The 24,681-nt window shown below is 36.1% G+C and overlaps 1 protein-coding gene across 1 annotated transcript in view; it reads left to right on the forward strand.

The window, feature by feature from the left end:
• Window positions 1–24,681, forward strand: part of CCDC88A (coiled-coil domain containing 88A) — a 125,527-nt gene that overhangs the window by 54,952 nt on the left and 45,894 nt on the right. Inside the window, exons 8-13 of the mRNA XM_060169354.1 lie at window positions 875–1,047; window positions 14,909–14,990; window positions 17,795–17,953; window positions 19,277–19,423; window positions 20,017–20,161; window positions 22,951–23,135. Coding sequence (XP_060025337.1) covers window positions 875–1,047; window positions 14,909–14,990; window positions 17,795–17,953; window positions 19,277–19,423; window positions 20,017–20,161; window positions 22,951–23,135 — 891 coding nt within the window. The remainder of the gene's footprint in view (window positions 1–874; window positions 1,048–14,908; window positions 14,991–17,794; window positions 17,954–19,276; window positions 19,424–20,016; window positions 20,162–22,950; window positions 23,136–24,681) is intronic.

Below are 24,681 nucleotides of genomic sequence, written 5' to 3' on the forward strand. Positions count from 1 at the left end.
ATGATTGAGATACATGTAGGTTAAATAGCCCTTAAAGTTCAGATTTAGGATAAATAGAAGATTTGTGTCCCATGGTGGGTCTCTAGAGAAAGGAATAAAGTTAAGCTTTGAGATGGGAAGCAGATTAGAACTAGTATTGTAAGAGAGAGCATAGGGTATGGAGTGAAGAGACTGGTCTGGAGTCTTGGCATTGCTATGAACTAGTTGTGAGATCATGGGCAAATCAGTCTCTGTGCCTCAGTTACCTTAGCTGCAGAATTAAGAGGTTGAACTAAACTTCTGAGGTTTTTTTTAGGTCCCTCTGAGGCTTCTATTTACAATTCTAGAGGAGTGTTGTCCAATTCTGCAAGAATGGCAAGATTGTAATTCTGCACTGTCCAGTGCGGTAACCACTAGCTACTTGTGGCTGTTGTGCTCTTGAAGTGTGGCTAATGTGACTAAGGAACTGTATTTTTAACTCTTTAACTTTGAGATTAGCCACTTGTGCTACTGGTTACCATGTTGGACAGCACAATTATAGACACATCACTCTTGAGTTAATTTCTTTACTATGTCAACAAGTCTTTTATGCCTTTCCAACAGTTGCTATCTGTTCTTATTTTACCACAATTTACTTTTTTTTGTTAAAACACTGGGAAGGGAAAGAAGTATTAAGTCTTGTTCTTGTGTTATCTACTAAATAGCTCATCCATCTACTGTTGAATAAAACTTAAAAAAATGACAGCTAAATATGACAAAGTTATTTTTGACCAAAGAATTCTTTTTTGATGTTGCAGTATAATACTTAGACTTAGTGACTAGTTTTGATGTGTTTGGTTCTCTGATACGTAAAATACTAAAAGTGATTCTGTGATTTATTTCTCTATTTCCTTAGACTATCGTTGAACTCTCTGAGGAGCGGGATGGTCTTCATTTTCCACCCCATGCCTCTTCATCTGCACAGTCACCTTGTGGTTCTCCAGGCATGAAGCGAACAGAAAGTCGACAACATCTGTCAGTGGAACTGGCAGATGCTAAGGCCAAGATAAGAAGGCTTAGGCAGGAATTGTAAGTTGTTGCTTTTCAAGGCTTGTTGAATTTATATAGTTGCAAAGGTGATCTAAACAATGTTTTTAGGCTTATGGAATATGGACGCGTGGTTCCCAGTTGCTAGGCTGTGTCAAAGTTTTTGGTAGTATTTGCCAAAGTGAGAAAAATAAGTAGACTGACATAAGGTTTTATTAATGCTAAATCTTATCAGTTTAAAGGATGCCCTTTATTCTGTATCAGTTTAAAGCATGCCCTATTTTTCTAGTGTTAGGATGTCCTTTCTTTCATAAAATAATGTTTTTCCTTGGCAAATTGAGGTCTGCTTAATTTTTTAATTTCTTGAAATCCAAAACACTGGCAACCACTGATACAGATCAATAAGTTTAGCTTTTTTTAAATTAATGTTCTAAAAAACTGAATTTTTGGTATACAGTATTACAAAAAAATAATTTTGTGTATCTTCTGCATTGAGTAATTGAAATACCTGAGTCATGTATCAATACTTAGAAATGGTAGATATTCTGGTTGGTTAGTGCTGATGAAATTAATATCTATTTAACTTTCAAAGATCATTACAGGAAAGTCAGTATAAATGTCACATAGGCATTCCTTGGTAAATCACATGGAAAGAAATAACCAGTCTCTGCTGGAGATTTTCTGTATTGCAGTTTAAAAGAACAAAGGAGTTTTGTATTTTAGGCTTTTTTTCTTTCTTTCTTTCCTTTTTCTTTTTTGGTTTGTCTTCCTGGATTTTGGGCTTTGGAGTGTAGATTTTAAATTTAAAACCACAATATAGCAATTAAGTTTATTTACTGATTGTTTAAAGCGGTTAGTTTAAGAAAGTGGTTGAATATGCAAGGTAGAAAAAATGTACAGTCCATAGGGAAATTTGAAAACAAAAAAATACAGCTTTCATTGTGAATGTCTGCATTATTATGTATCTATTGAAGTGAACACGCCCAGGATATTCTATAAACAGCTGCACCATGAAAATTAGGGAAGAGATTGCTGTTATTAGTTTGACTGGCAGTTAATGGATAGCCTAAACAGTGAGCACTAGTTGGTTCCATATAATTTAGCACAATCTTCTCCAGTCTTTAGATAAAGCATGCAATTAGAACTGCAGTGATGGCTGTGAATTCATTTAACATTTTGCACTATATTAGAATTTGATTTTAAAATAAAATTTACTTGGGCATAGCATTATTAAAATTCCAAGCAACTTAGAGACATTAGTAAAATTTGGTCTCATACGCTGATTGGAAAATGTAAATGAATAGTTTTAATGAGTAAATAAATATGCCAGATATAGCAAGTATTCCCAGTAACTAGCATTACATCAAATACCATCTCATATCTTCGTTGTCCTTTGAAAATGTGTCCCTTCATAGATTTCTTCTATTAACATTTGTTTTAAGTGTTTTTGTTGGGATAGATCTTTACTAAAGTGATGAAGTATGGAATCATGGTGGATAAATTTAGTTCAGGTTGCCTTATACCTAATGCAAATAAATAATTGTAATGAGAACATGCAAATTAACTAACACCATACTTGTGGGTGGTACATCATAATATAATTGCTTTGGATTTATTAACATACAGAGTAAAAGTATAATTTGCAATTTGGATAGAACAAGAAGTAATTCCTTATAAATTTCACTTCTAAGCGGCAGTTACCACTATCAAAGGCTTCCTTTAATAATACTCTCTGTCTCCATGGATCCCATGTTTCCAAAGAGTTTTTCTCTCACACAAATGCTTTTTAAAAAACAGTTTTATTGAGATCTAGTTCATATATCAGGAAATTTATCCTTTTAAAGTGTACGATTCAGTGATTTTTAGTTTATTTAGAATTCTGCAACCATCACATGCTGTCTAATTTCAAGACATTTTCATCACCCCAAAAGGAAACTCCATACCCATCAACAGTCACTGTCCATCCCTCTTTGCCCTCAGCTCCTCAGAACCACTAATACATTTTCTAGTTATATAGATCTGCCTATTCTGGACATTTCATATAAATGGATTCATATATTATGTGGCCTTTTGTGACTGACTTCTTTCACTTAGCATAATGTTGTCAGGGTTCATCCATGTTGTACCATATAGCAGTACTTCATTCCTTTTTATGGTTGAATAATATTCTCTCACATGGATATACCACATTTTGGTTACTCATTTATGAGTTGATGGACATTTGGATTGTTTCTACTTTTTGGCTGTTTAAATAATGCTCCTATGAACATTCATGTACACATTTTTGTGTATACATATATTTTCATTTCTCTTGGGTATTTACTGAGAAGTGGAAATGCTGGGTCATATAGTACCTCTATGTTTAACCTTTTGAGGAACTGTCGAACTATTTGGCTGCACCATTTTACATCCCCACCCACAATGTATGAGGGCTCCAGCATCTTGATATCCTCACCAATACCTGTTATTATACACCTTTTTGATTATAGCCATCCTAGTGGGTGTGGAGTGATACCTCATTGTGGTTTGACTTCCAGTTCCCTGATGACTAATAATGTTGAGTATCTTTTTTCTTAATAAATTTATTTATTTATTTTTGGCTACATTGGATCTTTGTTGCTGACCCACAGGCTTTCTCTAGTTGCAGTGAGCAGGGGCTACTCTTTGTTACAGTGTGGGGTCTTCTCATTGTGGTGGCTTCTTTTGTTGCGGAGCATGGGCTCCAGGCGCGCAGACTTCAGTAGTTGTGGCATGTGGGCTCAGTAGTTGTGGATCGCGGGCTCTAGAGCACAAGCTCAGTAGTTGTGACGCACGGGTTTAGTTGCTCTGCAGCATATCGGTTCTTCCTGGGCTAGGGCTCGAACCCTTGTCCCCTGCATTGGCAGGTGGATTCTTTTTTTTTTTTTTTTTTTGCGGTACGCGGGCCTCTTACTGCTGTGGCCTCTCCTGTTGCGGAGCACAGGCTCCGGACGCGCAGGCTCAGCAGCCATGGCTCACGGTCCCAGCCGCTCCGCGGCATGTGGGATCTTCCTGGACCGGGGCACGAACCCGCATCCCCTGCATCGGCAGACGGACTCTCAACCACTGCGCCACCAGGGAAGCCCGGCAGGTGGATTCTTAACCCCTGCGCCACCAGGGAAGTCCTGTTGAGTGTCTTTTCATGTGCTTATTTGCCACTTGTATATCTTCTTTGGAGACATGTTTATTCAGATCCTTTGTCCATTTTTAAATTGAGTTCCTAGGTAAACTTTTAAAAAAAAGTAAAATTAAAAGCATTGAAATTTTTTTAATAGTTTGAGGGTTTTTAAAAAATTTTTATTTATTTTATTTATTTATTTTTGGCTGTGTTGGGTCTTCCTTGCTGTGTGTGGGCTTTCTCTAGTTGGGGCGAGCGAGGGCTACTCTTCGTTGCGGTGCACGGGCTTCTCATCGTGGTGGCTTTTCTTGTTGTGGAGCAAGGGCTCTAGGCACATGGGCTTCAGTTGTAGCACATGAGCTCAGTAGTTGTGGTTCACTGGCTCTAGAGCAAAGGCTCAGTAGTTGTGGTGCAAGGGCTTAGTTGCTCCACGGCATGTGGGATCTTCCTGGACCAGGAATCGAACTCGTATCCCCTGCATTGGCAGGCGGATTCTCAACCGCTGTGCCACCAGGGAAGCCCAAAGGATTGGAATATTCCTCAAAAAGTTAACTATAGAATTTTTATATGACCCAGCAATTCCACACCTAGGTATATCCCACTAAAATTGAAAACGGACACTCAAACAGATACTGGTATGCCAATGTTCATTGTAGCATTACTCCCAGTAGACAAAAGGTGGAAACAATCCAAATGGCCATGAACAGATGGATAAACAAAATGTGCTTTAGGCACAATGGAATATTATTCAGCCATAAAAGATGAAATTTTGTTAGCTGCTACAACATGGATGAGCCATAGAAACAACTTGCTAAGTGAGATAAGCCAGGTACAAAGGACAAATATTGAATAATTCCACTTAAATGAAATATCTTTAATAGGCATATTGAGAGAGACAGAAAGTAGATTAGAGAGTTACTGCTTAATGAGTATAGAATTTCTCTTTGGAGTGATGAAAAAGTTTTGGGGATACATAGTCGTGATAGTTTAACAACACTGTAAATGTAACTAATGCTGCTGAACTGTACACTTAAAATTGCAATATTATGTTATATATATGTTACCACAATAAAAAATTTGTTTTTAATTTTTAAAAAAGCATTTAACAACCTGTAAAGAAATATTTGTAAGAAATATCTTATAAAGCACAAAATGTAGTAGCTTTTCATCAGAAGAAATTTTAATGGTACAGTCATAAGAAAATAAAATTAGCCTTTCCTAGTATTCAAATAAATTCAAACTAGAACAATAACATGGCATTTTTCAGTTGTTAAATTGTTTCACATATAGGCTCTTTTATCCTCTGCTAGTTGCATTTTAAATTTGTAATGAACTTTCTGCAGGGCAGTTTGACAGTATATACCAAGGACCTTTAAACATGTAATGTACTTTTAGAAATCTGTCCTGGGGACTTCCCTGGTGGCGCAGTGGATAAGAATCCACCTGCCAGGGCTTCCCTGGTGGCGCAGGGGTTGAGAGTCCGCCTGCCGATGCAGGGGACACGGGTTCGTGCCCCGGTCCGGGAAGATCCCACATGCCGTGGAGCGGCTGCGCCTGTGAGCCATGGCCACTGAGCCTGTGCTCCGCAACGGGAGAGGCCACAACAGTGAGAGGCCCGCGTACTGCAAAAAAAGAATCCACCTGCCAGTGCAGGGGACACGGGTTTGATCCCTGGTCTGGGAAGATCCCACATGCCGCAGAGCACGTAAGCCCCTGTGCCACAACTACTGAGCCTGCGCTCTAGAAACCACATTCCACAACTACTGAAACCCGCGCGCCTAGAGCCCGTGCTCCACAGCAAGAGAAGCCACCGCAAGGAGAAGCCCGCGCACTGCGATGAAGAGTAGACCCCGCTCGCCACAACTAGAGAAAGCCTTCACGCAGCAACGAAGACCGAACAGCCAAAAATAAATTAAAAATTAAAACTTTAAAAAAACAAAACAAAAGAAATCTGTCCTGAAATATACAGGGCTTTATGTGTAATGATTTTATTTGCCAAAACATTGTTCATTACAGTGAAAATTGGAATCCACTTAAATAAATAAATTATGGTTCCTCTCTCAATGGGAATATTTCTCCATTCAAAATTAGGGTTTTTTAAAAAATGTAAGCAGATGCATGTATCTTTTCGAATTAGTGTTTTGTTGCTTTTTTTTCCAGATATATATCCAGGAGTGGAATTGCTGGGTCATATGGTAGTTCTAGTTTTAGTTTTTTGAGAACCCCCTGTAGTGTTCTCCACAGTGGCTGCACCAATTTACATTCCCACCAACAGTGTATGAGGGTACCCTTTTCTCCACATCCTCAGCAACATTTGTTATTTGTGTTCGTTTTGATGGTAGCTGTTCTGACAGATGTAAGGCGGTATTTCATTGTGGTTTTGATTTGCATTTCCCTGATTATTAGTGATGTTGAGCATCCTTTATTGTGTCTGTTGGCCATCTTCATATCCTCTTTGGAAAAATGTCTATTCAGGTCTTCTGCCCATTTTTTAATTGGGGTGTTTGCTTTTTTGATGTTGAGTTGTATGAACTGTTTATATATTTTGGATATTAACCCCTTATCAGTCATATCATTTACAAAATTTTCTCCCATTCATTCAATGAAGTTGTCTTTTTGGGGTTTTTTGTTTAGTTTTGTTTTTTAATTTATTTATTTATTTATTTATTAATAAACAGGCTTTCTCTAGTTGTAGCAAGCGGGAGCTACTCCTCATTGTGGTGCGGTAGCTTCTCTTGTGGCAGAGCACGGGATGTAGGCACGTGGGCTTCAGAAGTTGCAGCTCGTGGGCTCTAGAACCCAGGCTCAGTAGTTGTGGCGCATGGGCTCGGCAAGTGGGATCTTCCTGGACCAGGGCTCAAACCCGTGTACCCTGCATTGGCAGGTGGATTCCTAGCCACTTTGCCACGAGGGAAGTCCCTGTCGTTTTGTTTTTGCTGTGCAAAAAGGTTTTAAGTTTAATTAGGTCCCATTTTTTTATTTTTGCTTTTATTTCTTTTGCTTTAGGAGACTGATCAAAAAAAATATTGCTATGATTTATTTCAAAGAATGTTCTGCCTATGTTTTCTTCTAGGAGTTTTATGGTTTCTGGTTTTGCATTTAGGTCTTAATCCATTTTGAGTTTATTTTTGTGTATGGTGTTAGAGAATGTTCTAATTTCATTATTTTACATGTAGCTCTCCAGTTTTCCCAGCATAACTTACTAAAGAGACTGTCTTTCTCCACTGTATATTCTTGCCTCCTTTGTTGTAGATTAATTAACCATAAATGTGTGGGTTTATTTCTGGGCTTCCTATTCTGTTCCATTGATCTATTGTCTGTTTTTGTGCCAGTGTCATACTGTTTTAATTACAGAAGCTTTGTAGTGTAGCCTGAAGTGAGGGCACGTGATTCCTCCATCTCTGTTCTTCTTTCTCACGACTCTTTTGGCTATTTGGGTCTTTTTGTGTTTCCATACAATTTTTAAGATTATTTAATCTAGTTCTGTGAAAAATGCCATTGGTATTTTGATAGGGTTTGCATTGAATCTGTAGATTGCCTTGGTTAGTATGGCCATTTTAACGGTATGAATTCTTCCAATCCAAGAACACAGTATATCTTTCCTTCTGTTTGTGTTGTTCAGTTTCTTTCATCAGTGTCTTATAGTTTTCTGAGTACAGGTCCTTTACCTCCTTGGGTAGGTTTATTCCTAGATATCTTATTCTTTTTGATGTGATGGTAAATGGGATTGTTTCCTTAATTTCTCTTTCAAATAGTTTAATGTTAGTGTGTAGAAATTCAACAGATTTCTGTATATTAATTTAGTATCCTGCAACTTTACTGAATTTGTTGGTGAGCTCTAGTAGTTTCTGGTTACATCTTTAGGATTTCCTATCTGTGTTGCCGAACTTAGGTTCAGCTGCTCACTGTTTGAAGGCCAGTACTTGAGAGAAAAGTATTGGTTGGAAAAGAAAGGTTGCTTTATTCAGGAGGCTAGCAACCTGGGGAGAAGGTAGACTTGTGTCCAAAAACCAACTCTGAAGATTCTGCTTGACCATGAAAGTTTTTAAAAGGAGAATAATTTTGGAGGTGATCAGAGTCTTGTTATCTTCTCCTGTGTGCACACTCTCTTCTGATTGGTTGGTGGTGAGGTAACAGGGTGGTATTCCAAGAATCTTCTGCTCAGCCTGAAGTGACCATCCTCCACCTGGGTGGGGGCCTTAGTTCCTGTAGGAGAACTCAAAGGTATTTTTATGTATATTCCTTTAGGAGGCATCAGGACCCTGCTTTATTGCTGCACAGCTGTTTCTTGACTATTCCTCCTTTGTTTCTACATTCCCTTCCTTCCCTGATTAGCAACTGTTTGAATCTGCCCTTTGGAACTCAGGGAGTGTCAGGAGGCTGAATGAAGCCTATTTCCTACAAACAAGAAACAGGGGACATGAAAAGGACTTGCACCTGGGAGGGTCCCACAGGGTCCTGCTCACTTTCATCCATAGTGTCATGTCATCTCCCAATAGTGACAGTTTTCATTCTTCCTTTCCAATTTGTATTCCTTTTATTTCTTTTTCTTATCTGATTGCTGTGGCTAGGACTTCAATACTATGTTGAAAAAAGTGGTGAGAATGGACATCCTTGTCTTACTATTGATCTTCATGGAAATGCTTTCAGCTTATCACCGTTGAGTATGATTTTAGCTGTGGGTTTGTCATATATAGCCTTTATTATGTTGCGGTATGGTCCCTCTATGCCCACTTTCTGCAGAGTTTTTATTCTAAATGGGTGTTGACTTTTGTGAAAAGCTTTTTCTGCATCTATCAAGATGATCATATGGTTTTTCTTTTTCAGTTTGTTATGTGGTGTTCAAAAAGATACATGCACCCCAGTGTTCATAGTAGCATTATTTACACTTGCCAAGATATGGTAGCAACCTAAGTGTCCATCAACAGATGAATGGATTAAGAATATGTGGTATAAACACAAGAGAAAGAAAAGACCTACAATAACAAACCCTAAACAATTAAGAAAATGGGAATAGGAACATACGTATCGATAATTACCTTAAATGTAAATGGATTAAATGCTCCAACCAAAAGACATAGACTGGCTGAATGGATACAAAAACAAGACCCATATATATGCTGTCTACAAGAAACCCACTTCAGACCTAGGGACACATACAGACTGAAAGTGAGGGGATGGAAAAAGATATTCCATGCAAATGGAAATCAAAAGAAAGCTGCAGTAGCAATTCTCATATCAGACGAAATAGACTTTAAAACAAAGACTGTTACAAGAGAAAAAGAAGGACACTACATAATGATCAAGGGATCAATCTAAGAAGAAGATATAACAATTGTAAATATTTATGCACCCAACGTAGGAGCACGTCAGTACATAAGGCAAATACTAACGGCCATAAAAGGGGAAATCGACAGTAACACAATCATAGTAGGGACTTTAACACCCCAGTTTCACCAATGGACAGATCATCCAAAATAAAAATAAATAAGGAAACACAAGCTTTAAATGATACATTAAACAAGATGGACTTAATTGGTATTTACAGGACATTCCATCCAAAAACAACAGAATACACTTTCTTCTCAAGTGCTCATGGAACATTCTCCAGGATAGATCATACCTTGGGTCACAAATCAAGCCTTGGTAAATTTAAGAAAATTGAAATTGTATCAGGTATCTTGTCTGACCACAGTGCTATGAGACTAGATATCAATTACAGGAAAAAGTCTGTAAAAAATACAAACACATGGAAGCTAAACAATACACTACTTAATAATGAAGTGATCACTGAAGAAATCAAAGAGGAAATCAAAAAATACCTAGAAACAAATGATGATGAAAATGCGAAGACACAAAACCTATGGGCTGCAGTAAAAGCAGTTCTAAGAGGGAAGTTTATAGCAATACAGTCCTACCTTAAGACACAAGAAACATCTCAGATAAACAACCTAACCTTACACCTAAAGCAATTAGAGAAAGAAGAACGAAAAAAACCCAAAGTTAGAAGAAGGAAAGAAATCATAAAGATCAGATCCGAAATAAATGAAAAAGAAATGAAGAAAACGATAGCAAAGATCAATAAAACTAAAAGTTGGTTCTTTAAGAAGATAAACAAAATTGATAAACCATTAGCCAGACTCATCAAGAAAAAAAGGGAGAAGACTCAAATCAAGAGAATTAGAAATCAAAAAGAAGTAACAACTGACACTGCAGAAATACAAAGGATCATGAGAGATTACTGCAAGCAACTATATGCCAGTAAAATGGACAACCTGGAAGAAATGGACAAATTCTTAGAAATGCACAACCTTCCAAGACTGAACCAGGAAGAAATAGAAAATATGAACAGACCAATCACAAGCACTGAAATTGAAACTGTGATTAAAAATCTTCCAACAAACAAAAGCCCAGGACCCGATGGCTTCACAGGCATACTCTATCAAACATTTAGAGAAGAGCTAACACCTATCCTTCTCAAACTCTTCCAAAATATAGCAGAGGGAGGTACACTCCCAAACTCATTCTACAAGGCCACCATCACCCTGATACCAAAACCAGACAAAGATGTCACAAAGAAAAAAACTACAGGCCAATATCACTGATGAACATAGATGCAAAAATCCTCAACAAAATACTAGCAAACAGAATCCAACAGCACATTAAAAGGATCATACACCATGATCAAGTGGGGTTTATCCCAGGAATGCAAAGATTCTTCAATATACGCAAATCAATCAATGTGATACACCATATTAACAAATTGAAGGAGAAAAACCATATGATCATCTCAATAGATGCAGAGAAAGCTTTCGATAAATTCAACACCCATTTATGATAAAAACCCTCCAGAAAGTAGACATAGAGGGAACTTACCTGAACATAATAAAGGACATATGTGACAAACCCACAGCCAACATCGTTCTCAATGGTGAAAAACTGAAACCATTTCCACTAAGATTAGGAGCAAGACACGGTTGCCCACTCTCACCACTCTTATTCAACATAGATTGGGAAGTTTTAGCCACAGCAATTAGAGAAGAAAAAGAAATAAAAGGAATACAAATCGGAAAAGAAGAAGTAAGGCTGTCACTGTTTGCAGATGACATGATACTACACATAGAGAATCCTAAAGATGCTACCAGAAAACTACTAGAGCTAATCAATGAATTTGGTAAAGTAGCAGGATACAAAATTAATGCACAGAAATCTCTTGCATTCCTATACACTAATGATGAAAAATCTGAAAGTGCAATTAAGAAAACACTCCCTTTTACCCTTGGAACAAAAAGAATAAAATATCTAGGAATAAACCTACCTAAGGAAACAAAAGACATGTATGCAGAAAACTATAAGACACTGATGCAAGAAATTAAAGATTATACAAACAGAGGGACAGATATACCATGTTCTTGGATTGGAAGAATCAACATTGTGAAAATGACTATACTACCCAAAGCAATCTACAGATTCAGTGCAATCCCTATCAAACAACCAATGGCATTTTTCACAGAACTAGAACAAAAAATTTTACAGTTTGTATGGAAACACAAAAGACCCTGAATAGCCAAAGCAATCTTGAGAAAGAAAAACGGAGCTGGAGGAATCAGGCTCCCTGACTTCAGAGTATACTACAATGCTACAGTAATCAAGACAGTATGGTATTGGCACAAAAACAGAAATATAGATCAATGGGACAGGATAGAAATCCCAGAGATAAACCCACGCATATATGGTCACCTTATCTTTCATAAAGGAGGCAAGAATATACAGTGGAGAAAAGACAGCCTCTTCAATAAGTGGTGCTGGGAAAACTGGACAGCTACATGTAAAAGAATGTAATTAGAACACTCCCTAACACCATACACAAAAATAAACTCAAAATGGATTAAAGACCTAAATGTAAGGCCAGACACTATCAAACTCTTAGAGGAAAGCGTAGGAGAACATTCTATGACATAAATCACAGCAAGATCCTTCTGACCCACCTCCTAGAGAAATGGAAATAAAAACAAAAATAAACAAATGGGACCTAATGAAACTCAAAAGCTTTTGCACAGCAAAGGAAACCATAAACAAGACGAAAAGACAACCCTCAGAATGGGAGAAAATATTTACAAATGAAGCAACTGACAGAGGATTAATCTCCAAAATTTATAAGCAGTTTATGCAGCTCAATATCACAAAAACAAACAACCCAGTCCAAAAATGGGCAGAAGACCTAAATAGACATTTCTCCAAAGAAGATGTACAGATTGCCAGCAAACACATGAAAGAATGCTGAACATCATTAATAATTGGAGAAATGCAAATCAAAGCCACAATGAGATATCATCTCACACTGGTCAGAATGGCCATCCTCAAAAAATCTACACACAATATATGCTGGAGAGGGTGTAGAGAAAAGGGAACCCTCTTGCACTGTTGGTGGGAATGTAAATTGATACAGCCACTGTGGAGAACAGTATGGAAGTTCCTTAAAAAACTAAAAATAGAACTACCATCTGACCCAGCAATCCCACTACTGGGCATATACCCTGAGAAAACCATAATTCAAAAAGAAGATTCATGTACCACAATGTTCATTGTAGCTCTGTTTATAATAGCCAGGACATGGAAGCAACCTAAGTGTCCATCAACAGGTGAATGGATAAAGAAGATGTGGCACATATATACAATGGAATATTACTCAGCCATATAAAGAAACGAAATTGAGTCATTTGTAGTGAGGTGGATGGACCTAGTCTGTCATACAGAGTGAAGTAAGTCAGAAAGAGAAAAACAAATACTGTATGCTAATACATATATATGGAATCTACAAAACAAAAAAAAAGTGGTCATGAACCTAGGGGCAAGACTGGAATAGAGACACATACCTACTAGAGAATGGACTTGAGGATACAGGGAGGGGGAGGGTAAGCTGGGACAAAGTGAGAGAGTGGCATGAACATATATACACTACCAAATGTAAAATAGATAGCTGGTGGGAAGCAGCTGCATAGCTCAGGGAGATTAGCTCAGTGCTTTGTGAGCACCTAGAGGGGTGGGATAGGGAGGGTGGGAGGGAGGGAGACACAAGAGGGAGGAGATATGGGGATATATGTATATGTATAACTGATTCACTTTGGTATAAAGCAGAAACTAACACCATTGTAAAGCAGTTATGCTCCAATAAAGATGTTAAAAAAAAAGAACATGTGGTATGTATACATAGAATGGAGTGCTACGCAGCCATAAAAAATGAAATGTTGCCATTTAAAACAACATGGATGGACTTGGAGGGTATTATGCTAAGTGAAATAAGTCAGACAGAGAAAGACAAATACTGTATGATGTCACTTATATGTCGAATCTAAAAAATAAAACAAACTAGTGAATGTAACAAGAAAGAAACAGACTCATAGATACAGGGAACAAACCAGTGGTTACCAATTGGTAGAGGGAAGGGGGAGGGGCAGTATAAGAGTAGGGGATTAAGAGGTACAACTTATGTATAAAGTAAGCTACAGGATATATTGTGTACATACAGCACAGGGAATATAGCCAATATTTTATGGAGTATAACTTTTAAAAATTTTGAATCACTGTAGTGTATATCCATAACTTACATAACATTGTGTGTCAAGTATACTTCAATAAAAAATTTTTCTGGTGAAAAAAAATTTTAAACCTAAGCAGGTATAAGATGTTAGAAGCAGATTGTTTTACATAATGAACAATTACTTTTTATTATTTAAGAACAGAAGATAGACAAGTAGAGATAGTGAGTGGAGACTTAACTTTGAGAAGCTTGGCTCTGGAGGGGAGATAGAAAATGGGAGTTAGGAGTAAAGCAATTTAAAAAGAAAAAAGTGTATAGTAGGAGAAATACAAAGATGTCTGGACTACAGGGAAGAAACCAATAGAGATAAAGATTTTAGCAGGGGGATTTTTGCAGTAACTAACTCCTGTAGCTGTAATACGTCTCCGGTCAAAAATGTATTAGGTATCTGTGGCAGTGTATCATTTTCTTTAGGTTGTTGTAAATGTTGAAAATAGTTTGGGGCTTCCCTGGTGGCACAGTGGTTAAGAATCTGCCTGCCAATTCAGGGGACACGGGTTCCAGCCCTGGTGCGGGAAGATCCCACATGCCACGGAGCAACTAAGCCTGCAAGCCACAACTACTGAGCCTGCGCTCTAGAGCCCCCCGAGCCACAACTACTGAAGCCCGCGCGCATAGAGCCTGTGCTCCGCAACAAGAGAAGCCACCGCAATGAGAAGCCCACACACCGCAACAAAGAGAACCCCCGCTCGCCACAGCTAGAGAAAGCCCGCGCGCAGCAACTAAGACCCAACACAGCCAAAAATAAATAAATAAATTTATAAAAAAAAATAGTTTGGAGACTGTTAGAAGTCTCAGACCCAGATAATATTGCCTTTCATAAAAACTCTTCCAGCTTATTTGTCTTTGACTAGGCAGAGAGGGAGAAAGAGCTAAAGGAGAGTGAGAATTGGGGGATGGCAGAAAAGATGAAGAGAGAGAAGCTACCTTATGAACTATGAGGACATTAGTCACTGAGGTTCTTAGCCTTGGGAGAGTATTACGACATCCAGTCATATAAATTCCTAATACCAATTTCTTCATCTTTTTTCCTAGGTTGGGGTTATGGCCAGTACTATGTTAAACTAGATGTTTAGTAATGATAATAAATTTGTATTGATACAGATGATGATCATAGTTTTCAAAGCATTAAGTTTATTATTCAATAAATATTTTTTGCATTTAAGGGAGGAAAAGACTGAACAGTTGTTGGACTGTAAACAAGAACTTGAGCAAATGGAAATAGAACTAAAAAGGCTGCAACAAGAGGTTTGTACCTGGAACTTTTATTATATAGGATCAATTGGAAATTGATTTTTCTCCTTATAATATATAACATTTGCCTTACTGCTTCCTGAGGTTTCATGAGATCCAATGACTTTTTCAGTGTTTCTCTCTTCAAAAATGCCACAACCAAAACTAGAAATCAAAACTAGAAAGGTCTTTGGAGTTTTCTTTTTTCTCTATTAGTTCTATTCAAACTTTGCTAAGATTCCAAGGAGACTCTTAGGACTGGCCCAGTTCCATGTTTCTCTTTTTTATGTATTGGCTTCTGTGGGCTTGGAAGCTGGAACACCTCTAGGTCTCTGCTGTCTGATGGTGCTTTATGTTAACCTTATATATGACAGAATGCTTTTTAATTTTTCACTGTTTCTACTAAATAAGATCCAAACTTTTACTTTTTTAAATACTATTTTTATTTTTCTAATGCTTTGTGTTTTTTCATCTTGAACCAAGACTGTTTAAGCATTTGCTTCTTTTAATTACTCTGTAATGTTTCGTTTTCATTTAGAGGTAGTACAAGAGGTCTTCTTTAACCCATAAATGGTAAGGATTGGGGTAAGGCTGGATAATTATTTCTTCTCCTTACTTCACCTAACCTGCCATTTTAAATTCAGGAAACATTTCACTTGTGGAATCATAAACTGGGAACTTTCTAGATGAATGAATCTAGGGATCATAATTTTTAGTTTTAGGTTTGCTGTTGCTGCTATTCCACTTCTTGGTAGCAGAGTTTTTTTGTATTTGTGTTCCATCTAAAATTGTGGTTCTCAATCTTTTTGGTCTCAAGACCCTTCTTTACTCTTGAAGATTAATGAGGATTATTTAATGTGTATTCTCTTTACTGGAATTCACTATATTTGAAATCAAAACTAAGAATTTTAAAAGTATTTATTAATTCATTTAAAAATAATACTCAATCCACTCCATGTTAACATAAAAATTATATAGTAATTAACCATTATTTTCCAAAACAAAAAAAAAATTAGAAGAATAGTAGTCTTTTATATTTTTGGCAAGTCTTCTTTAAATGCCTGGATTAATTGAAGACTACCAGATTCTCATATCTATTGAATATTTCTGCATTCAATCTGTTAAGATATCACATGCCATGTATGTAGCCTCTGGAAAACTCCACTGTCCCTTCATGAGAGAATGAGAGTGAAAACAGCAAGTACTGTCTTAGTATTATTATGAAAATAGTTTTGACCTCATGAATTCCCTGGAAGGGTTTCAGGGACCCACAGATTTCCCTGGATCACACTTTGATTACTGCTACTCAAAGGATTACAAGAGGGCTTTAAAAAGGTTGAATTTTAATACTTATTTCAAATGGCGTAAAGATATGCACTAATCATATGCAAGTAATCATTGATGTGAAAGTATTAAAAACTCAGCATGGGCTTCCCTGGTGGCGCTGTGTTGAGAGTCCGCCTGCCGATGCAGAGGACACGGATTCGTGCCCCGGTCCGGGAAGATCCCACATGCCGCGGAGCGGCTAGACCCGTGAGCCATGGCCGCTGAGCCTGCGCGTCTGGAGCCTGAGCTCCGCAGCGGGAGAGGCCGCAACAATGAGAGGCCCGCGTACCGGAAAAACAAACAAACAAACAAACAAAAAACTCAGCAGGGTTTTGGTAACATGTCTGGATAGAAACATTATTTCTCTAAACTTTTGTAAGAGTTTGCCTCTTCTGTGTTTTTACTATCTGGCATTTTAAAGTTAACTTTTCACCTTAAATTCATTGCAAATGGTTATGTTGAGGAGAGGTTTACTTACTTTAAAATATCCTGAATATTTTTTACATTCTTAATGGAGAACATTATATATAAAAGTTTTTATACAGCATATGCTTTTATTTTTGTATAGAAACATTTTTTTAAATTTTATTATTTTTTTTAATATTCATTTATTTATTTAGCTGCACTGAGTATTAGTTGTGGCATGCAGGATCTTCATTGCCATGTGCAGGATCTTCATTGCTGCATTTGGGATCTTTAGTTGCAGCATGTGAACTCTTAGTTGCAGCATGTGGGATCTAGTTCTCTGACCAGGGATCAAACCCACTCCCCCTGCATTGGGAGCATGGAGTCTTAGCCACTGGACCACCAGGGAAGTCCCTAGAAACATATATGTTTAAAATGCATATTCTTGGTTTTAAAAAAGGCTTTTTTTATCTCCCCATTTAAAAAAAATAATTAAGGTGTAATTTATATACCATTGAATTTACACTTTTCGCAGTCCATCGCCTTAACCACTTGGCCTCATCGTCCCACAAAAATCACACTTTTAAAGTACACAAGTCAGGGACTTCCCTGGTGGCGCAGTGGATAAGACTCTGCGCTCCCAATGCAGGGGGCCTGGGTTCAATCCCTGGTCAGGGAACTAGATCCCACACGCATGCCGCAACTAACAGTTTGCATGCCACAGCTAAGGACCTCATGTGCCGCAAGTAAGGAGCTGGTGAAATGCAACTAAGGAGCCCGCCTCCCACAATGAAGACCCCGTGCAAATAAATAAATAATTTTAAAATAATAATAAAGTACACAAGTCAGGGACTTCCCTGGTAGTCCAGTGATTAAGACTCTGGGCTTCCAATGCAGGGGACACGGGTTTGATCTCTGGTCAGGGAGCTAAGATCCTACATGCCACAGGGCGCGGCCAAAAAAAAAGTACACAAGTCATTGTTTTTTGGTGTGTTTTTTTGGTAAATTCTTCAAATTGTACAACCCAAGGATTATCAATTTGAAAATAGAAAATAATATTTTAAATATTAATATGTGTTTATATTTAGAACATGAATTTGCTTTCGGATGCTCGTTCTGCAAGAATGTATCGAGATGAATTAGATGCGCTTCGGGAGAAGGCTGTCAGAGTTGATAAGCTGGAAAGTGAAGTTAGCAGATACAAAGAGAGGCTACATGATATTGAATTTTATAAGGCAAGAGTTGAGGTATGTTATGTAATTTAAACCATTCACAGTTCTTTTCTTTAGAAGTATTATGATTTTTCAAAATGCATTTAAAATGCACTTTAATAAATGTAAGGAACTCTGGAAACATTGAGCAAACTGTAAATAGCATCAGGTGTTTATTTTATGAACACCTGAAGTGAGTGCGAAACACATTTCTGATTGCTGCTCAACTCAGAATACTAAATTAGGATCAATGAAGGGGAAATCAATATCTGTCTCCCTCTCTCTCTTTCTCTCTCTGCCCCTCCCCCCACCTCTCTCTCTCTCTCTCTCTCTCTCTCTCTCTCTCTCTCTCTCTCTTCCCTCCCACCCCCATTTGTCTTCTCTCTTTATATATATGTATGAACAAAGAAAAAACAATTTTTCTTAGTTAATGGTTGCAGTTCTGTGTTACATGATGTTGAGTTTGACAGCAAGAATCTGAAAATCCTTGCTTCTTGGCATTCTTTTTTCCTTTCTCCATGATTTCATTGTCTGTAAACAGAGGAGATTTTGGTCAGTTTTAATATGGGGATAAGAAAGAAGGAGTATGCTAAATCAGGAAATGAAAACATTATAAGAGAAAGTTAGAACTTAGCCTGAATGTTACCAGAAAATAGACCCAATAGAGTGCAAAGATAAGGTGTATATTTGTTCTTTGTCAATTGTTTAAATAGGCGTATGCATGGCACTATTAAGGGATCCTCATGGATGCCACTGTTTTAATATACTTTCTCTTGACTTCAGCTTATAAACTGTAGGCTTAAACTTAGCAATATAGATTTGTGAACATGTCTTCAAAACATACGTAGGAGTTTAAAGATGTTTATATAAAATATTTATTGATAAAGCCTTGGTTTATGATTCTGTGAGTCTTAATTCAAGTCTTGGTATTTTACTCAAAAACCCCAAATTCTTCACTTTCAAGTAGAGAGAAACCTAAATCTATTTCAGTAAATTAATTAAGCCCTGATTCTATGGCGATTGGTGTCTTAAATATCTGGAAGACTACTTACACTGAGTTCCTTATCCTTGTGACTAAGGAATTTAAATATACCCTGACAATTTCATGTGAAGTTATAGTAGTATTATTCATCCTAATGTAAGTCCTGAGTATTTTGTTTATATAATAACTTAAATTCTGGGAAATAAAATGAAACCAACTATGTTTCTGTTACTCAGTAGCTTTACTCTTGCATAGAACTGTTGATAAAGACCGCTTAATGTCTTACTTTATAATAAAGAATTTTTATGTTTCAGAGCTTTAAAGATTAACATATTAATGTATTTGTGACAAATAAAGCCTACCTGAAACGTTTACAGGAATTAAAAGAAGACAATCAAGTTTTATTAGAAACAAAAACCATGTTGGAAGACCAATTAGAAGGAACTCGAGCTCGTTCTGATAAATTACATGAATTAGAAAAAGAAAATTTACAACTGAAGGCTAAACTGCATGATATGGAAATGGTACGTATTATAAGATAGATTTATTACATGGCCTGTAAGTAAAAATTCTAAGATTTATCTGATTTCCCTATAGTGACAAGGTTGGTTAGTGTCCTTAAGGCCTTAACAGAGAAGAGATAGCTAAATAAATTAGATGCTTCCAATTTTATATGAATTCAGAAGTAGTAGAAATTTCTGCTTTTGTTACAGAGGGGTATTATTTATTAATTTTGACTACTGCTTTTCAGAAAACCCTAATAAGCCGTTGTGCAGACACTCCTTTAGAATATAGAAATACAACTATTTGCTAAAATTTATCATTGGGTCAGAAATCATTTGTTATATCATTAAAACAACATAATGACTATGAAGAGGTGTTTTCAATGTCCCCAAAGATCACTATAAAAAGATGTCAAAGACCTGATCAGTTTAGTGACTGGCAGTAATAATTATAATTGATTACTAGCTTCAAATTGTGAAAATTTTAAGGAACTCACAATTTATCTCATTATACAGTTTCTGATAAATGAAAGTTATAAGTAATAAAATATTAGCTTGAAATTGTACTGTTTCTTAGCTTTCTTTTCTCTCCCTACTCCCTGCCAATAAAAAAGGAGCGTGATATGGATAGAAAAAAGATTGAAGAATTAATGGAAGAAAATATGACTTTGGAAATGGCACAGAAACAAAGTATGGATGAATCATTACATCTTGGCTGGGAGCTGGAACAAATATCCAGAACTAGTGAACTTTCTGAAGGTATTTCCAATACTCTTTTTTTATTTAAATGGATGAATGAATAAATGAAATTGTATTTATACTTACATTTCTGGATATTTCATTGCTGTTCTTTATTTTCCCTGGTTGGAGATGTCGCAAAAGGCCACATATCTCTCTAGATAGAATTTCACAGAGTAATGTGTTAATTTCCATATGCCTGGGTCTGGTCTTTATCTTTGCATGTCTTGTAACTCAACTTTGAGTGCAGTAGCAGATTCGATCAGTTAGGCACAATTTCATGTTCATATCACAATAAACTGGGATATCAGTTTATTTATTTTGAGAGATGCAGCCATCTACTAAATAGAAAAGAAAAGTCATTAGCTGGTCACCATGTTCTTTGACTTTAGGCAAACCTAAATAGGAAATCAGAATGCAGTGGGAATATTCTTTGGTGAATATGTAGCCAGAATAAAGCAAGTTAAGGATCTTTATGGCTACTTTCATCAGTATGTTGGATTTGGGGATTATACCTACCATTTATACCCTGGAGGTAATGAAAGACCCCAGATAAATTTTTAACTTTTGGCTCTATTTCCCTAGGCTCCACATTAACTTGTCCTCTTTATTAAAGCTGGGGCACACACATACAATGTAGATTTTTGTGTTAAAGCTTTGAGTTTGCTAATACTGCTATACAATACTTTATTGAAATTATACCCAGGTCACATTTATTTGAATTAGACTCGTTCCCTAATTCCTTAGTTACCCAGTATTTAGATTATTATACCTGTTTTTCTTCCTTCAGCAGATATGTATTAAGCACCTACCATGTGTAAAATATTATACCAGGCCCTGAGGATATAGTGGTGAGGTAGACATAAGGTCTGAAAGAGCTTATAACCTGGTGCTTAAAGAAGTTACTTCTACAGATGACTCATCATATTTATTACTATTAGGCTTTTCCTAATTTTACTCTTGAGAACCTAATTCCGGATTCTGGCACCCCATGTAAATTGACTTCATAGTAAGTGATTATGTTCAGCTGAGAATGAATTTGCTGGGATGTGTTACTTAAAATATTTGTGGAACTTTTTTACTGTATTCCATGTGAATTGAGTTACAAAGAAAACAATTCAGACTTAAATGTTTTCTACTACAACAGTTAAAATTACACTGTTAGGAGTTTTCTCACCTGTTAAGTGGGGATAATAATAGTAAGTACTATCTTACAGGGTTGTTGTGAGGGTTGAATTTGTTAATGAAGCCCTTTAGAACTGTGCCTAGTAAATAGTAAGCATTTGAGTGTTTTTTATTATTATCATTATATCACAGTTGTTTTGCAGGGGTCATAGAAAATAAAATTCATTTAGTGTGGCATAGTTTTTTTTTTAACTATACAAGGGACTTTCTAGAAAATTTGCAAACTCTGGAAAAAGATAAAGAAGGAAATCAAAGTCACTAATAATTCTTGCCTTTTACATTTCACAAAATTTGCTTCTAGAATTTTCCTACACAGGGTTATTTTTTATATCATCAGATCAGTGTGTATATACAATTAAGATTCCTTTTTTCATCTAAGAATATAACGTAGACAATCTTCCATGTTAAAAATGTGTCGTAAGTATCCTTTTAAAGTCTCTGTAGTCTGACTGGAAGCTTCCTCAAAGCATGTAGTATTGAAAGCTTTATTAAGGCATATGTTTTGTAGCCTGATCTTGTTTAATTGAAATGCATGACCTCAAATCATGCAATTAGAGTTGTACTTAAGAAGACTTGGACAACTAATGGAATTTATAAAAAGTCAATGACTACCTAGTATACTAGCTTTTAATAAAAGATTAACAATGTGCTGACTAGAACAAAAGCTTGAAATAAGAATTGAGGCTTTCTTTACTTAAAATCTAGGAGATATTTTACTCTACCTCATTTTTAAAAGAATGTGTGACTTGTGTGGCTACATGTTTGTGTGTGTGTGTTTTTTTGCTTTTTATAATGGAGGATTTCAAATGTACGCAAAAGTAGACAGACCCAGAAGTTCTCTCCTGTATTTCTGTTTATTTCCTTTCCTGAAGTCTAGGATTTCAGAATAAATTCTAAGTGTCATATTTCATTTGTAAATCCTAATATTTTTATATCATCAAAATATTTAATGAGTCTGTTATAGGGTTATTAAAAATAATTATTTTGGGCTTACTGGAGAGCATCATTTACAGAAGTCGAAATAAAGTTTTCTTATTTTAAAAAATAGATTGCTGAAAGCTACTTAGAAAGATGATTTCTGTTGGCAGAATGGACTGCATGTTGCTGTTTATACGTTATTAGCCGGGATTCTTCATTTAGAGAAAGACTTTTTCGAAGTGACCAGTGTATAGTACTGTCTTGCCTTTCTCAGAATCAGATTAGGATTTTTTTCCCCCTCAAACTGTTTTCCTTTATCTTTGAAAGTGTGACGTAGGATATGCTTTATACTTCTTATTTGAGTCACACAGTGACTCTATTAGATACACAGGGTAATAACTATATTTTGTCAAAGTAACCTAAGAGTCATTGAGGTTAAAGTTAATTTCTCATGGAACTGGAACTGAAAGTCTAGTCACTTCAGTCTAAATTTTGTACTTTTTTTTTCACTAGAATGCTAATGGATGCATTAGAAATTCAATATTTACCTGTATTTTATATCTCTTTTCTTATTGTGTCTATCTTGCATAACTTTATAAATTTTTTATAAAGTTAAGGACCAGGTGATTTAGTGTATTTACACTAAATATTTTAAATAGTGAAGAGTAAACATAGTTTTACCAGTGACGTATTTTTCAATATTATAGCACCACAGAAATCCTTGGGCCATGAGGTAAATGAATTGACATCAAGTAGGTTGTTGAAGTTGGAGATGGAAAATCAGAGTTTGACAAAAACTGTAGAAGAGCTTCGGAGTACTATGGATTCTGCAGAAGGCAGCACTTCCAAAATCCTGAAAATTGAAAAAGAAAATCAAAGACTAAGTAAGAAGGTAAATAAAAATTAATATTTAATGTAATGTAAAAAAGTATATGTAAAAGTATAAATAAATAGCACTGAGATAGAACATTTATTTTCCAACTTTTAGTGTACCCTCAATATTATTTTAACTTATTATGTAAAATTTCAAACTTACATAAATGTGAAGTGAATGAACTCATTCAGCTCTAGACTCATTCATTCAGCTTCAATAATTATTAACTTATAGCCAGTCTTACTTCTACCCTTGATACTCTCCTAACAGCCACTAGATGATTTTGAAGTAAATCCTAGATGTCGTACTATTTCACCAATAAATATCTCAGTATAAATCTCTAAAAAGTAAGGAATTTTTTTTAAAAAAGAACAGTGACATTATCACACTTAAAATATCATAGTTTTGGGCCAGCATTTAAATTTTTCCAAATCTATTAAGATTTTTAAAAAATATTTTATTTGAATATGAATCCAAATAAGATCAGTACATTCAATCAGTTGATGTGTCCCTTAAGGCTTTTTTAGTCTATAGATTGACTCTTCTTTCCTAGCAATTTTTCTGTTGAAGAAACCTCAAACAGGGGGCACATGTCTGGTTGTTTCTCTTTCTGTGATGTTAGTTGTCATAGAAAATCATTTGCTTAGATCCCTGAATTAATCAGAGGTTACAAAATCTTGATATTATATCATCCCTTCTTAATTTGGTAGCTGGAGTATTTCTATAAGAAAAAACTTTTCTTTTTAAAAACTATTGGTTTAAAAAAATAAAAACACCACTGGTTACTCTGAGAACAGCTCTTAGGGGTAAAGTAGGATGAATGTTTGATTCTTTACCTTTATTTACCAGTTTCCTAGTAATGAATCAGTTCTCTCATATCCTGCTGAGATAGTTAATGAGTGAGTTTGTTGTTTGTTTTAGTGTTGTTATGAACTCATGGATTTAAAAATATGTAAAGCATTTTAATACACTGTATTTATTTTTCTTACTCTCCCAACTCTTTAAGCTGCTTCCTGAATGCTTATGACATGACCTTAGCACTCCTGGAGAGCTTCCTTGCTTTCTACCACGACAGAGTGTTCTCTTAAACATTTCCTGCCTCAGTCCTGAAAACAGCCATTTCTCCAAAAAGCGCTTGTTCCTTTTAGTGGGAAGTGGTATTTAGAGACCACAATTTAGGGATTATGAAACTTGAGTTTTAACTAGACTTTGAAAAGAAATACAAGTGTACCTTTTTTTTTTATTGCATTTTACTTCACTTCACAGATAATTGTGGTTTTTACAGCTTGAAAGTTTAAGGCAACCCTGCTTCAGACAAATCTATCAGAACCATTTTTCTAACAGCATTTGCTTATTACTTCATGTCTCTGTGTCACATTTTGGTAATTTTCACAATATTTCAAACTCTTTCATTGTTATTGTATTTGTTATGGTGATGTCTAATCAGTGATCTTTGATGTTAGTATTGTAATTGTCTGAGGGCGCCACAGACTGCACCCATGTAAGATAGTGAACTTAACCCATAAATGGTGTGTGTGTTCTGACTTCTCCACTGACTGGTGAG

The sequence above is a fragment of the Lagenorhynchus albirostris genome, chromosome 13 (genome assembly GCF_949774975.1).
Source record: "Lagenorhynchus albirostris chromosome 13, mLagAlb1.1, whole genome shotgun sequence".
NCBI lineage: Eukaryota > Metazoa > Chordata > Mammalia > Artiodactyla > Delphinidae > Lagenorhynchus > Lagenorhynchus albirostris.